This window comes from Drosophila subobscura, chromosome U (assembly GCF_008121235.1).
Source record: "Drosophila subobscura isolate 14011-0131.10 chromosome U, UCBerk_Dsub_1.0, whole genome shotgun sequence".
Classification (NCBI taxonomy): domain Eukaryota; kingdom Metazoa; phylum Arthropoda; class Insecta; order Diptera; family Drosophilidae; genus Drosophila; species Drosophila subobscura.
Window position 1 is genome coordinate 6746643 of NC_048534.1, and position 14752 is coordinate 6761394.

Sequence of the window (14752 nt, forward strand, 5' to 3'; positions counted from 1 at the left end):
TCATGTAATTGTAAACGATTTTCTCAGTGTAACCAAATACACACTGACACAGATGTCGTCAGGCCATCAATCATTAATGATTATCGAGCAATTCTCGTTGAAATTGGATGCAAATCAGTTATACCCTTTGATTGTTTAGAGTACATTTTAATCTCGTTGTAGCTGGAATATATTCAATCTACGAGTAGAGACAGCTAAATCTAGTTTCTTGTATATAATAATAAAAGTAAAATAAAAAGGAAATTGTACTTCTCGTTAATTGTGTTGTATTTGCTAGGTTATTGAAGTCATTCTCTCCGTAGACATATATTAAAAGATTATCAATCAATTAGACATAATTGAAGCTTAACAAATGTGCGTTCGTAATAAGTTCAACTGTAAACAAAACTAGAGGCCAAGCTTCTATACAAAATCAACCCACTCCAGTCAATGGCAAAACTAACAATCTGTCTATTGGGGAGTTCAAGTACCTGGTAAAGATAATTACTTTGTGGTAATTGTGTCAATTGTCAATTGTGTGGCAGTTATCTACACATACTGCTCATATTCCCAACTTATTTTCCGAGAGAGATTATGCAGGCACTTGTGGTATTTGATACTCTCTTTATTGGGATACAAACTATGTTAACACCTTGAGTAGAACATACAGAACCGAAGTGTTTAAATACTACAATAATAGCAAAGTAAGTCAAAGAAATCTCTCAATCCTTGGTCACCAGAATATCGAATGGTAAAGCAGCAAAGAAATCGTTTGAAGACTTCAGCAGGAGGGGCTGCCAGGAGGCCAGTGTCTCGGGCAGCATTGCCTGATAGAGCTGGCGCCAGTACTGGTTAATAAAGTCCAAGATGACATCGTCTGCAGGCACAAACAAAAGAGGTAGTTTTAGATAGTGGATTGAGTGGCACAAATCACAATAATGGGGAGCTTACTTAGAGCTGGGTCAGGCACCAGGCCGTTGGCGTAGAAACGCAAGTCGCCCACTTTGGGCTCAGTCTCCAGTTTGGTCAGACGCAGGTAAGTATGACCGTCGCGCTCGTACAGCTCCCCGGTGGGCCTCGCCCTCATGCTGACATCGGCTGCAGGTAAACACATAATTGCAATAATATTAATTATGTCTAGTTATATAGTTATATCTCTAGTTATATCTCTGTTGGACTCACTGAGGGTGACGTTGAAGGTGCCCTTTGGGGTGAGCTTTAGGTCGTTCAGCTTAATGTCTGCTTTGTAGGCACCCTCGACCAGCATTTGCGGTACGTGCGAGAGGATCTCCATTCGCACTTGTCCGTTCTTCAGGCGGAAGTTGACCTTGTCCACAATGCCCTCGCTGAGGCCATGCACGATGACATTCTTCATGGCAATGCGACCCGTGAGCAGGCCCGAATTGTAGGTGTAGGAACTTTTTCCCATCTCGAAGGGATCCAGCGGTGGGATGTTCAGCTCGGGAATGCCGTACTTCATGCGTGGGGTAATCTGCTGGATGCCCTGCTTGATGCACTCGTTGATATTGAGATCGCTCTCCCGACAGGTCGGTATATCGGCGGCTGTCGAAGGTCAAACGAATTAGATTAGAACGAGATTGGGCGGGACCCTGACATATTTAGCCACTCATAAACACACATAAACGTTAGCTTAATCGTTTATGATCTATGCGCTGTGCTTATGCTCAGAACGTGACATTTTCCAGTTGAGAATATTCAGTTTCAGTTTGGGTTTGTGTAATTGTCGCTTTTTCTGCTGCTCACATAATTGTCAACGTCATGCGCAATTTATTTGCTGTTTAGCTTTTGTTTTTGCTTATGTTCCGAGCGAGAATTACTATTGTACATTCAATTAAAAAGAGTCTCTACTGTACAGTCGAGCATTGAGCACACACACATCAGTAAAGCTTGTTTCGCCTCGACTCTGCTTGTAATTAAGACTTTTTGCATTGCTCAGCCGTAGCCGTGGGCAAGGCCATCCATCCAGCGGAAGTAACAATTCCACTACAAAAGACTTAGGCCACGAACTTGCCGAAATTTAAAACCCCAAACGAAACGATTCTATTTTTATTAAACCCCCATGAACAAGCTATATTTATGACAACGAACTTCTTGACACTTTGCAAATGGTCAGCATGACAATTCAAATGTAATTAAATAGAATCTGAATCTGAACCTGAATCATACCGAAATAAACTCGAAATAAGTGAATATGTTTAATGCTCTCCAAAAATTGCAAATGCAATATAATTTGCGGATATTTCACCACTTCTAGGCATCAATTATATTTTATATTATAAGCTTCTGAGCCTTAAAAGCCTACGCTTTCACTTCCAGAATACTAATCATGATATTATATACTTTGTTTGCCTTTAGAACCGCCTGCCAGCCATTTATAGATTCCACAAATAAGGATTAATTATGGTAATCAATAAAAGTAAATAGAAGCTGGATTTTTGTATACCTACGAGACTTGGCTTCAGCTCTACAGTACAGCTAATATACAAAACTAAAGGTATCTACTTATTGTGCAATCCCATTGTTTTAAGCAAAAACTGTATGAACTTTGACTCGTAAGTAGGCTGATTGCTTTGTTATAAAATTCACACAAACGTTGCGTGCCTCACACGATTATTGCTATTGCGGGGAGATGGCAATCTTTTCGCTTCTCTAGAATTTCGTTATTTATCTGCTAATACTACAGCTTTAAAGATCACATCTCAAACATCCCAGCTACAAATGGGTGACAAATGAGTACAATTTATCTTGGGATATTTATTATACATCCTTTTAGAAATTGTATGAAATTACAGGGAGAATTTTAGAGGCTCGACGAGAGGCTCAAAATGTTATAAAATAAATTTTAAAAAAAAACCATAAGCCATAAAAATAGTCTTTTGTTGAAATTAAGCTAAAAATATTTGATGCATCGATATTCGTTCTCCCACCATTTCCACTTTGTCCTTTTTTTCTTGCAGATCATGGCATTCATCATATAAATTCCATACTTCTCCGCTTTCCAATATAAGATCATTGTTAGCCTTTTTATTTGTGTATCTCTTTTTTTTTAGCTAGATGAATCTTTGATACTAATATTTATGTTCTTAAAGAAACAAAATGTATAAGAAAAAAATGTTTCCATTCTACCATTATGGCTACTGCGTAAAGAATTCTCATAATTGACACATTACTGAATATCATTATTACACACTTGATTTTAATGATCAAATCTGACCTCATAAATATAAGATGACTGAATATGTTACTGTTGCTATTTCTGACTTTATGTGCAGTAGCATACCCAAGTTATTATTATTCGTTTGTGGTTTTTTCAATGACAAAACTAAGAACCTGAGCATCTGTGTGTTGTACTGAGACTATTACTCAAACCTTTACGAAATACAAGGTGAATAGTTTCACACTAAACTTATTGCACATACATTCATATGTATGTATGTATGTGCATACATATGTAACATGCACAGAGACCGTTTTGTTTTGTTTGTTAATCCAATATTTAGTGGGCACAGTTTTTGTTACACTTTTATATGCATTTTTGGCACTCACATAATTCTCGAACTGGCTTGAACTCGACGGGCGGCAACTCCGCTTCGAAATCCTCTGCCAGACACACTCCGCACAGTGCGAACACAACGAGATTCCACAATAGATTCATGATCTTTGGTAGTTTTTAGGTGTTAGCTCTCGATGATAAGTTGGTGGTAGCTCAATGAGTTATCCTTTCTCTGGTTTGGCTTACTTTCGGGGGAGGGAAATGTACCTGGCCCATGCAAATGCGAATCGACATCTGAGACTTTCGATCAGACTGGGCCTTTTATTTATGGCCAGAAAGCAAATCAAATCAAACCCAATAAAAGCGAAATTGCAAAGACAAACGACAATGCAAACACAAACACTGATGCTCCGGCAATAACAAATAATAGGGTTTGGGTGGAGGAGGCGACTGGAGGTGGAAACGGAGGCGGGATGTCACTGTTCGCCGGCGAAACGAAAATGGTCATAGCTTGGAGCTAGAGATGGGACCCAGAGAGTGCTGCACGAAACGAGAATACTCACGAGGATAATAAAACAGCACAAAACTACATAATATAAATGTATATACTATGTATGTACATATGTATGTATACCATTTAAATTCTACATATGCATTTATGTACATCTCTACGAGTACATGGAACTAATGACGACGTCGCCGCCGTAAGTCGTTTATAGATAACAAAGCAAATGCAAAAGTCAGCAGCGAAATACAAACGACATTATTAAATCCCCTCCCCAGAGTCGTGAAGTTGAAGCCACCAATCACCCAGCGACTCGACTCGATGCGATTCGACTCGCCTCGACATGGCTCGACCCAAAACCGACCCGACTGCGACTACTACCGATCCATCAGATCCAACTACTTATTTACCAACTAGCGACAATCGACTACCGGCAGCTGTCGGATGCGCTTCAAGCGGCTTTTGATGCTTCCTCGTCTTGCATTGCTCGACACGTGAACACGTCTCCAGATCTTGGTCTCTGAAATGGATTCGCTTCTGTGTAATGCAATTAAAACAAACACTCAATGAGTTTGCCTAGCACTCGGATCCATTCCACTGCCTCCCAAATAATAGTCAACTGTCTAGGGATTAGTCATCCCCTCAATTGTGGGATCAACTATCCAAAGGTCTTGCTGGGATCATCGCTAAAATCCCTCCTTTTGTTTGTGGAAACTATCTATTAGTTTATCAAGCACTGCCATTACTCAACAAAGTTTATGGGTTACATAGTTCAGTATTAATCTATGGCTTACACTCGAACTTGCATACGAGAGTACATTTATTTTGAAAATAAATATGTATGTATGTATTTGCATGCATACTCGTACAAAGTTATGTATTTTCGAGTAGTTGCTCAAGATAAGGGGCTCGTTTGTTCAATTGTCTCGCATTTTATACATAGATAAGGTTCTCTCGTAAGTACTTACTTCATTGAAATTTTCAATTGCACATCAACTGCACTTGAAATATTCCCGAGAATATTTCATATTCAAAGAACTTGGAAACTTTGGCACGTGCTTCATGTGATAATTGACTATTTACAATTCAAAAGCTTTTCATGATTATAATCCAGAATAAGTAGAAGTTTCTTGGAATGTTCGCTAATTAAAAGCATGTTAAATAGGGATTAAGGAAAATTTAATTTAGTTAGAACTGGTTTTGATATAGAAATATTTTTCTTTATATAAATATTAAAAAGTTTCCTTGAATTCTCTTGAATTTCTAGGCCTACGGAAAGTTCTGCCTGGAAATAATTACAATTTTGTAACTTCTCTACTCTATTAAAATGTACAATTATTTAGCTAGATTAATGTGGCTGAAGAACCTGCTCAGCTCATCGTAGTTTCAATTGCATATCTTATCGCACTATGCCCTAGAAAATTCCTAGAGCGCGCCATCTTTCACGTCGATCTGTCCCCTGACCTAGCACAAGAGAGACGAGGCATTCCAGTCTCAATCTCAAACCTTATCAGCTCTTGTCTGCCTTTTGCAACCCAAGTAAAAGTCACTCCAGAGCGGACCTCTCAGACCCCATCTTATCGGCATCTATTGCAAGAGACGGCAGACTGGGAGAAGCATTACAGTTTCCTGGAACTGGAAAACCCTTAAAAGAACACATTGCAGTGCCACACATATCTTATCAATGAGCTGAAGACAAAAGAGGATAGACAAATGAGGCCGCAAAATACATTTGGCCAAATTGAAAAATTGGAAAATTGAACAAGAATACGTACGTACGAATACTCGATACACAAACGGCATTGACAGAAAGAAGCTGCGACAATGGATAATGGACAAGCCCGGAATAATCAGCAAACGAGGAACAAACACGAATTGAATGAACATCGGTCGTCGGGCATTGTATTGTAGGACAAACAATAGGCGCGCATTTTGCCACCTACGGAGAAGGCAGAGGCAAAGAGACTGCAAATTTGTTCAAGTCCAGCCAGCCATCCAAACAACATCTGACAGAATGCTGACAAGAACAAACATGCACACGGCCCAGCGGGTGTCGTTTCGTCTCGCTCTGCACGGGTAGGTAAGAATCGGTTGTGCGAAAGGGATGGCATGCAATCGTGCGCGTGCATATGCGTGCGCAGGCGTAGCGGCAAAGAGAGCAGGCAGCAGACAGCAGGCAAATCAGCTGATTTTACGATCTTGTTTGTGTTTTGCAAAAAAGAAAACATTTCTACTCGACTTTGTGTAAACAGAGACGGAGCCATAAACTGTTTTGGCGGATTACAGGGGGTGGCGCTGCTGATAAGCGCACCCACGCGGTTGCATATAAGACATGCGAGAGAGCAACAGGTCATCAGTCAATCATCGAGTGACACAGCGAACAGAACACCATCAGCAGAATGCAGTCCAATCAAGTCTATCGCCACAAGAAGTTCGATTTTGGGCGTTCATCGGCAGAGAAAGCCGATTTGCTCCTCAAAGAAGAGCTCATCTCCCGCACTGGAACGCCCTGCAGCAGTCGCAGCGCCTACGATGAGTGGGAAGAGAGCAGCACCAGCCACTGTTCCAGTGAGTATGGAGGCCACTTTCTGCCGCTGGCCAAGCGCCGACGACTCGACACCTCTACCACAGCATCCTCCTCGCATTCTCTAACCTCGATCAGTGCGGCCGCTCTGCAAAACATCTGCAAGTATCACGGCAACATGGTACGAAAGTTCCCCAAGAAGGAGCGCACGCCCAAGGATCAGGAGCGGCGAAACAAGAACACCATTGCCTGCCGCATGAGTCGGCGCGTCAAGAAGCTGGAGCATCTGGCCATCGAGGAGCAGTACAACGAATTCTCCAGCCAGCACCTCAAAATAGCCGAGCAGAGCATGCGAGCCTGTGTCTATCTTAATCACCTCCAGCAGCTGGTCCAGCAGGAGTCCAAGGAAGCAGCAACGGCAACAACCCAGCCGCCCCAGAAGATTCCCACGCCTGCGAAGAACTTCAGCATCGAATATCTGATCGGAGCGATGCAACGGGAGCAGTGTAGCTACTCCGAGGGCAATTCCCCCTTAATCACTGTGTGATTAGTTTAAGATTGTTTTCAGTGTTATTTTGTAAGTTTCTCCAAGAAATTAATGGTTTAGTTTTAAATCATTTGTAGTCCCTATTATCTGATGAGTAGAACCCATAGAATATTAGTCTTTGCATTACTTGCAGCAATTTTTCTTTAAGAAATACAAACTTACTCCATGATACATACTACTTTATTATTAATCATTACTCACACATCATCGGGTTGAACCATAATCTGTCCATAGCGACCTGTGGCATAGATCTTCCTCTCGTCGAGAGCAGGGCAAAAAAGAAGGGATGCGAGGCAAAGAAGTGATTCGCTGATCTCCCGGCATTGTGCCTGCTTATTTCTCTGTTCCGATCTGCAAGCGGCTGCTTCAAGTTGATGCCGTTCTCATTCAACTCCAGCTTGGTGTAATGTGGCATACTGCGCACCCAAAGACCCTCTGCTTGGCCAGTTACGCGACTGAAGTCGGCTTCTTCACGCTGGAAGGCTCTCTGAATGCCCAAGTGGTCCATACCACGGGCCAGTTGGATGTGTGTCGTGAGATCGATGATGGGTAGGCGAACATCGTACGCTACCGTTTCCATTTCGGACTGGAGCAAGCGGCGCAGATCCACAAACTCCAGCTCCTGTTCGAGCTGTCGCAATCCCTCCAGCTTCCGTGGTAGAATCACCATGAACTTTACCGAACTATTTGCGAGTGGCAACAGCAGCATTGTCGATCGCAAGTTGCTGAGTCGAGCCACCTGACGCCTCCTGGACAAACTGTACATGGTGTCCACGTAGGTGCGCCGTCTCTTGTCCACGTTGAACTCGCGCATGCGTCGGTTCTCGCGGTGGAAGCCAGCATTGTCCCACTCGGCCGAGAAGGCCGCTCCTGTCACAATAAAGGTTTCGGGTTGAATTTGCAGGTCAAAGGGCAAGTCGTTCCTATCGATCAGTGTGCTGAGGCTCGGGCTCAGCTGCCACAGCTTCCTCGCCAATCTGCGCATCGTGCGAATCGGCTGGGTAGACACCAGATCCACTCCCATATCACGAATCTTTTGCACATACCCTGAGCTTAGGTTTAGTTCGGGTGGCACGTAAACTCCGATGTACCTTAGCTCTTTAAAGTGACTACCAGAAGTTGGACTTTGGATACCCAACTGTTCTATCTCGGGTTGGTTCATTGCTTTGCGCACTTCCTCCGCTGTGGAGCCGTTGGAGCCGTGAAACAAAATATCCAAGGAAGCCCCAACATTGTCATGGGATATCGCCACACCATTGGGTATAAACATATCTAAGCCATCGACAATGGCTCTGTGGAGCAGCGTCGCATACTGACGCTGCGGCCAGCCATCGGGATAACGCTCCGTTGGGATAATCTCTTGACTCGGACCGATCCAGCAACTGCAGAACCAAAGGACACAAAGAACTAAAAGGTTGGCAGTAACAAAGAGAGTATCTTCCGCCTACATTCATCACTCACCTCTCATGATGAATATGCACCATAAATGTATTTCTATATAGAAAAATAACAGATGCGACTCTTTATAAGCCATGATAATCGAATTGGATATGCTGCGGACTTGCATAACACTAATCAGATTGGGTATACCTTTACTATAACTATTACTAAGAAACTAACTGTGTGATCAAAGTTTCTGGATGCCGGAAGATCTTCAACGAGAAAAGGTTCCTTGTATAATTGCTCATCAAATTTTAACAACTAATATTGATCGAAACAGATAAAAATTTTGTAGGTCAGCGAATTTACGTTTCCTCTGTGGATGCAACGGTGGCAGCATCCTCGTCCCTCGTGGCACTTGGTCCCTGGCCCAGAAGATCATCATCGCTGTGCGTTGCCTCGTCTGCTCCCTCCACTGGATTGCCCATGAGCTTGGCCATGTCGAGATACTTGCGATTCTCTTCCTCGCCAAAGGTTTTGAATGGCTGATTGGCGCCCACGATGGCCACATTGATTGTGAGGGCTGCGTTCTCTTCGTGGCTGTGACCCAGCGAGCCGCGAATGGCCTGAATGCCGTGGCAAATCAAGTCGTCCATCGAGCAGCTCTCGAAGCTCTCCAAGTGGCGCTCCAGGTAGGTGCGAGCGGTCTGCGAGCGTGAGCCAATCGCCATGGCCTTGCAGCTGAGGACCACCGCTGAGGGGATCACTTGGTAAAGGTGCGATCCACCATCATCGTAGCCAGCCACCAAAATGCCAACTCCGTACGGACGACGATCGTAGCGCTGGGTGGTGGCCTGCATCTTGTTGCCGAGATTGGTCACCAGTCGGTTCACTGGCACACTTCCGGAGTACGAATGGCGAAAGGACATGCACTCGGTGCGCATGTACTGACAGATTAGACGGGCATCCGCCGTCAGACCGGATATGGATATGCCCAGGTGCATGTCCACGGGCATAATCTTGGGCTGCATCGTTTCCGTTTCTGATGCGCGGCACAATGCAATGAGCACTGCGCAGTCCTTGCTCTTCAATCCCACGGTGGCCGCTCCCTGCTTGACCGCCTCCATGGCATACTCCACCTGAAAAAGGCGACCCTGTGGACTCCACACCGTCGTATCGTTGTCATACAGATTGCGAAACATCTTCCAAGAATAGTTCTTTGCTTCCAAACTGATGTATACAAAAATGATAGTTGTGTGATATTTATTTAGAAATGGATCTGGGGTAGGTGTCGTTGTGAAATTTATTTGTTTATTTATTGAATTCATATTTCAAATGTCGACAGAAGGTTCAACTCTGATTTAAATCTGATTTTTACTTAGCGTTTTCATTTCAGCGATGGTTTCGACTAATTTTGCTGGCTCGACGATGCCAGACCTACGTACCACATCCATCAGGTGTTCGGCACTAATGAGCATGAGACTTACGCACGAGATAATCGACTGGATGCCCACATCCGGATTGTGGCGACTCCATTCGCTATAGCCTGGAAGACTTAACCGTCTTGGGCATGAAGGTGTCGCGCTGCAACATCTTCTCGAGCTATTCCTTGGTGAGCATTAGGAAGGAGTCGTGCTTAAGCAGCTTGGATGCTTAGTTGTCCCTGATCTTTAGGCAATCCTCGATCAGAATGGTCAGATAGTAAAGCTGCACGCATTTCTGACTGCCAAAAGATCTTCCATATGGTAGGATAGTGCCGATTCGGCTCTCATGGGGTTCTCTCTCTCTCTTCCTCTATCTATGTACATATGTATGTGTGGAACGAATTGCAGAGTATCTGTATTTGCATTCAATAAATTTGTAAAAACTTGTAAAACTTGCTCTCTTGCTCCAATCGATTAAAGCCCTATCGACAGAATATCAGGAATACCCCATTTTCCATTGATCCATTAAGACATTACTAAATCTATAATAGAAACATACATATGATTCCGAATATGGAGAGTTGACAATTGAGGTATGGAAAAAATAGTTGAACTAGAAGACGCTTTCCCCAACCCACTCCTACCCCACAGTCAACTCACCTTGCATAATGCTTAACCAAGTAGAAAATCAACGGTCTATGTATAAGGAAGTCCCCCCGATCATAGGCAGAAAATATGCTTAGAGACGACGAGAGTGCAGCCAAGTGTGTCACAGTCTGTACCAGAGGAAACTTTGCTTAATTTGAGTATTCATGCGCCCAGGGGCAAGGCAAGGCAAGACAAGTCCCCGCCGTAATTAACTCTTTTGGCCATTGCGCAATCGTAGCGAGCGCGAGCGCAAGTGCAGTTAATTGCTCTTAATTTTCATTGTGGGCCATTTGATAATATGTGCTCGAGAGAGCGGGCGCCGCCGCCTCGCAACTTCCTATGCTGGAAGTGGAAAATCCAAGTGCAGAAAATTTCCGTCCCATTCCGCGGCCATGGCAGGCGGCAACCCAATAAAACCACTTTGCACTTGTACCATGCGAACAAACCTCAGGTTTTAGTTAATTGCCAACTTTTCAGTTTTTCAGCATTCGACTGGCTTGCTCTGGCCTGGCCTGGCTAACATTGAAAATTGCATATGTGCAGTTGCGAAAACGTTGTCTCACATCTCATCGCAGTTGAACTTGAGGCCACCCCAGAGACCGACCCCACAAACTTTTTGCAGCAATCAGTCTGCCAATATTTGAGACCCACTGCGCCAGGCCGATGCCGAAAGCTCGTTTCAGCCAAAATTGTGTTGTTCTTTGTGGTTTCTTGAACCTTGGAAAAAGCCCCCATGGGCAGATTGTGAAACTAAGTGCGACTAAACACGCTGAACTTTGTTGTGTAATTGTTTTCATGAAAGATCTAGCCATCCATGTGTGACTTAAGCTAGACATAGTACAGATGCCGGGTATAAAAAGTATACAAAATAATCCAGTATGAAGTAAAGATTTTTTTATTCAATAAAAAAATTAAGGCTTATCACATTAGGGGGTTCAAGATCACATTATGGTTCATAGTCAATATAGAACTTTCGCAGCTTGGCCTGTCATCGCTGTGCTCCAAAGACGAGCATTTGCTGGGAGAGGGCCATCTGCTGGAGGAATTGCTGCTGCTGCTGGGGCAGCTGGTTGCTCGGGGCGCTGATTCCGCGCTGGAAAACGGCAGAGAACAGCAGCTGGCGGTAGTAGAGATTCACGCGAGCTTGCTGCTCCATCATGGCCATTCTTTCGCGGTACCAAGTGTACGCCTGGGACTCTGCTCGGCGACTGAGGAGGTTGGCCAGGAGACTACGATCACGACGCTGTTTCTCCTGGTGGATGCGCGGGCGGGGCTTTGCTGTGCTGGCTCCGCTGTCTGACGGGCAGGCGGCGGAGGTGGTCCGCTCCTTGTCGTTGTCCAGCCATGGGCGGAAGAGAGACTTGGTCTGGCGACGCTTGATGCCAACTGGCTGTTCCTGGTGCATGAGGCTATCCGTGTGTGATTGCTGGACTGGGTCCGTCTCCCGCTTGCGCTTGTGGGCGGTAAACTTCTTGTGGGTGTAGCTGGAGGAGGTCATCGTAGAGTTATCCATTTCGCTTGATGCTGCTGCTCGCTCGATGTGTGCTGGCTGAATGGTTAACTCTGTGTCCTTATATCTTCCTTTTATACACGAAACAGGTAAATGGGATATGCGTTGCCATTTGATTTTGGGTCTGTCAACAAAGGGATTAGCGCATCTCTATTAGGTAATCTCGTTCTGTATGTGTGTGTGGATCGGGGAATATTTTTTATGACCTGTTCTCACTAATTGTCGCCTTGGCCTTGCCTAATTATCCCTTTTTTTAGGATTACCATCCATCCAACGATCAACCAAATGTTGCCACCGGAACAGGACAACCGTTATGCACACACACACACACACACACACACACACACACACACACACACACACACATCCCAGACTGCATTTTTATTGGGCTACTTGACGCCATTTGCTGTGTGTGGTCCTTCTACTGCAGGTCCTGACATCTCTCCACAACCGCACTTTGTCTTAATTCTGTGAAATCCCTGTGGACCCTCCCTTGGGGGATGACAATACAAAAAGGATCGCTCGACCGCATTTGGGAAATGCCATAGGTAAGTCGCCACCCTCATGGTTTCTTGCAAACCAGGATATGATTTATGATCAACAAAATTACCGATCCAATATAGTTTTCCACTAAATTCGGCACAAGTAGAGTTGTTTCATTTTAGATACTTTGCTTTTCCCTTATCATTACAGTTCGAGGTAAATTAACTAGATCAAACTAGATATAGCTCGGAAAACTCTGATTTATAAACTGCAATTAAATACACATGTCTTACCCCTGATCGTTCTTTAATGGAATATCACTCACGTGCATATTCTTCTGAAATATATTCCATAGAAGCCATCAATTAACCCCTATTAGCTACAGTGCTGTAACCATACTTATAAGTATAAGTATTGATGCTAATATGAAAAACAAACAACTTACATCACACACAATATTTTATGACCAGATTTTATGGACGTCTAAAAACTAATCGACTAATCGTTGAAAGTTCACAGTCCTCTACTGCGAAGTATACTTTCTTTGATCTTTGTTGAACTCGTAGAGTAAGTACCTTGGACAATGCACAATTTTCCAGTTGTTAGGGCCACTACCAATTAATAATTATTACAAGCCCAACAATTATTACTACATCGGTTAATAATTGCAGCTAGAAGTATGAAACTACGATGCCTGATAGCAGCAGTGGGCGGGTCTGAGGCACAGACCGCTGATTGAGAATTTTTAAACACGCACGAAGAAAAATATTTATAAATGATATTTGGAATTGAACATTTTTCTAAACAAATGGTTGGAGTACCATAGACTATAGAGTTCATTTTTTGTTAAACAAATATAAATATTATAGCTGCAAAAAGTTCATATAGAAATATATGCGCACTTTTGAAAAGGCTTGGGATAGGAGAACCTTATTTGATTTAGGCATTAATCAAATATTATTCTTACCTACGCTGACCCCACATATGCACATATATTCTGTTTGACCTACGTTGCATTTTTGTTGTATTTCGATAGTGTCATCGATGATGATTTCATTCCGGGTTTGTCAACCACAAACCGGATCTTCGCCCATGATTCTATGCTCTGGAAGTGATCATCGCTCGAGCAAATATTTCAGAAAATGTTAATTTAATTGCAATGCGGATTTTTCTCATAAGCTAAAACACACTTCCATTGTCTTCAAATAATTTATATTCTGTTGCAATTTGGCATTAATGTCTCAAGAATTATGTCACTCTTCGAAATGATCATTAAATATAAACATAAAAGTTAACTTTTAAGTGGAAAGGAAGTATTCGAATTCGATTTTTGCATTGCAAATTTCGCTTCCTAGAAAAGTTTCTCAAGTCAACCGTTTACATGGGAAATGTCAAGGCTTAGGTAGCTCCTCCTCTTTTCAACAAATAAAATGTTCAAATAATTTCAATAACAATTTTTCTCATATATTGTTTGTCAACAAATCAAATTAATAAAACTTTAAAAGTCATCACAAGGTCGCTAAAAGTTAATTAAAATAAACCTAAGACTAACACTAGTAGTGGTTCTAAAATGAGTTAGTTGTAGACTCCCCAAGAATGTTGGGTCGTTGCCTGAGCTCTGGGCATCTGCTGATGGCTGGAGGGATGCAGTGGCTCTCGGGTGGCGGCCATGGTCTGCTGCAGGAACCTCACATAGTAGAGGCTCAGCCGGACCTGTTGCTGCAGATTGGCCTCGTGTTGTCGCCGATAGTCCAAGTACTGCTGCTCCATGAGAGCCTGCTCCTGCTGCTTGTGGCGTCTGTGGCGAAGGCTGGCCAAGGTGTTGCGGTCCCGACGCAGCTGCTCCTGGGGACTGCGCTGGCGGGGAGTGTGGGAGCGCACCATGTTGGCGTGGTAAGTCGATGTGGCATCCACTAGAGGCGGGCTAGCCGGGCTGCGGGAGCGTGTCGTTTGGGATTCCTGTTCCTGGGCCACCGACTCGTCCAGCCAGGGCCGGAAGAAGCGACGCTTGGGCTGCGGCTGTTCGGGTGTGCGATTTCCGCACTGCTCCATAATGAAGACCACATCATCGTCGGACTCCTCCGCGTGGCAACGCTTGCGCTTCAGGGCTCCAGTGAATTTCTTATGGTTGTAGTTGTCCATGGTAAGGATATGCTGTGGGTGGCTTGGATTGCTCTTGTGGTGGGAGGTGTGTGTGCTTTAGTGTCTGTGAGACGACTGTGCTGCCCCTTCTCCCTG

At 43.9% G+C, this 14752-nt stretch overlaps 6 protein-coding genes across 6 annotated transcripts; 1 reads left to right on the forward strand and 5 right to left on the reverse strand.

The window, feature by feature from the left end:
• Positions 1-583: 583 nt before the first annotated feature.
• On the reverse strand, positions 584-3771 carry LOC117901788. The gene is made up of 4 exons (XM_034812698.1): positions 3547-3771; positions 1162-1542; positions 931-1077; positions 584-856 (listed from the first exon to the last, which is right to left on the reverse strand). Exons 1-4 carry the CDS (start codon positions 3653-3655, stop codon positions 702-704), a joined length of 792 nt encoding a protein of 263 aa, XP_034668589.1. The 5' UTR covers positions 3656-3771; the 3' UTR covers positions 584-701.
• Positions 3772-6366: 2595 nt separating this feature from the next.
• Positions 6367-7071, forward strand: LOC117901920 (protein Mabiki). Its single transcript, XM_034812888.1, has one exon. The coding sequence runs from the start codon at positions 6398-6400 to the stop codon at positions 7067-7069; it is 672 nt and encodes a 223-aa protein (XP_034668779.1). The 5' UTR covers positions 6367-6397; the 3' UTR covers positions 7070-7071.
• Positions 7072-7262: 191 nt separating this feature from the next.
• LOC117901119 (serpin B10-like) lies at positions 7263-8537 on the reverse strand. Its single transcript, XM_034811756.1, has 2 exons — positions 8531-8537; positions 7263-8476 (listed from the first exon to the last, which is right to left on the reverse strand). The coding sequence occupies exons 1-2, from the start codon at positions 8535-8537 to the stop codon at positions 7263-7265; spliced, it is 1221 nt and encodes a 406-aa protein (XP_034667647.1).
• A 173-nt stretch (positions 8538-8710) lies between these two features.
• Positions 8711-9701, reverse strand: LOC117901964 (proteasome subunit alpha type-1). The gene has a single exon (XM_034812944.1). The coding sequence runs from the start codon at positions 9649-9651 to the stop codon at positions 8815-8817; it is 837 nt and encodes a 278-aa protein (XP_034668835.1). The 5' UTR covers positions 9652-9701; the 3' UTR covers positions 8711-8814.
• Positions 9702-11447: 1746 nt separating this feature from the next.
• LOC117901174 lies at positions 11448-12057 on the reverse strand. The gene has a single exon (XM_034811828.1). The coding sequence runs from the start codon at positions 12032-12034 to the stop codon at positions 11510-11512; it is 525 nt and encodes a 174-aa protein (XP_034667719.1). The 5' UTR covers positions 12035-12057; the 3' UTR covers positions 11448-11509.
• A 2032-nt stretch (positions 12058-14089) lies between these two features.
• LOC117901120 (protein Mabiki) lies at positions 14090-14744 on the reverse strand. Its single transcript, XM_034811757.1, has one exon. The coding sequence runs from the start codon at positions 14654-14656 to the stop codon at positions 14090-14092; it is 567 nt and encodes a 188-aa protein (XP_034667648.1). The 5' UTR covers positions 14657-14744.
• Positions 14745-14752: the final 8 nt, after the last annotated feature.

What these genes read in the sequence shown, in the direction of transcription:
- LOC117901788 (XM_034812698.1), bottom strand. Translation starts at nt 3,655, where the DNA reads ATGAATCTATTGTGGAATCTCGTTGTGTTCGCACTGTGCGGAGTGTGT. An exon ending in CAAGCCAGTTCGAGAATTAT is followed by an intron (nt 1,543 to 3,546) that starts GTGAGTGCCAAA and finishes GACCTTCGACAG; the next exon opens with CCGCCGATATACCGACCTGT. An exon ending in GGTGCCTGACCCAGCTCTAA is followed by an intron (nt 857 to 930) that starts GTAAGCTCCCCA and finishes TTGTGCCTGCAG; the next exon opens with ACGATGTCATCTTGGACTTT.
- LOC117901920 (XM_034812888.1), top strand. Translation starts at nt 6,398, where the DNA reads ATGCAGTCCAATCAAGTCTATCGCCACAAGAAGTTCGATTTTGGGCGT.
- LOC117901964 (XM_034812944.1), bottom strand. Translation starts at nt 9,651, where the DNA reads ATGTTTCGCAATCTGTATGACAACGATACGACGGTGTGGAGTCCACAG.
- LOC117901174 (XM_034811828.1), bottom strand. Translation starts at nt 12,034, where the DNA reads ATGGATAACTCTACGATGACCTCCTCCAGCTACACCCACAAGAAGTTT.
- LOC117901120 (XM_034811757.1), bottom strand. Translation starts at nt 14,656, where the DNA reads ATGGACAACTACAACCATAAGAAATTCACTGGAGCCCTGAAGCGCAAG.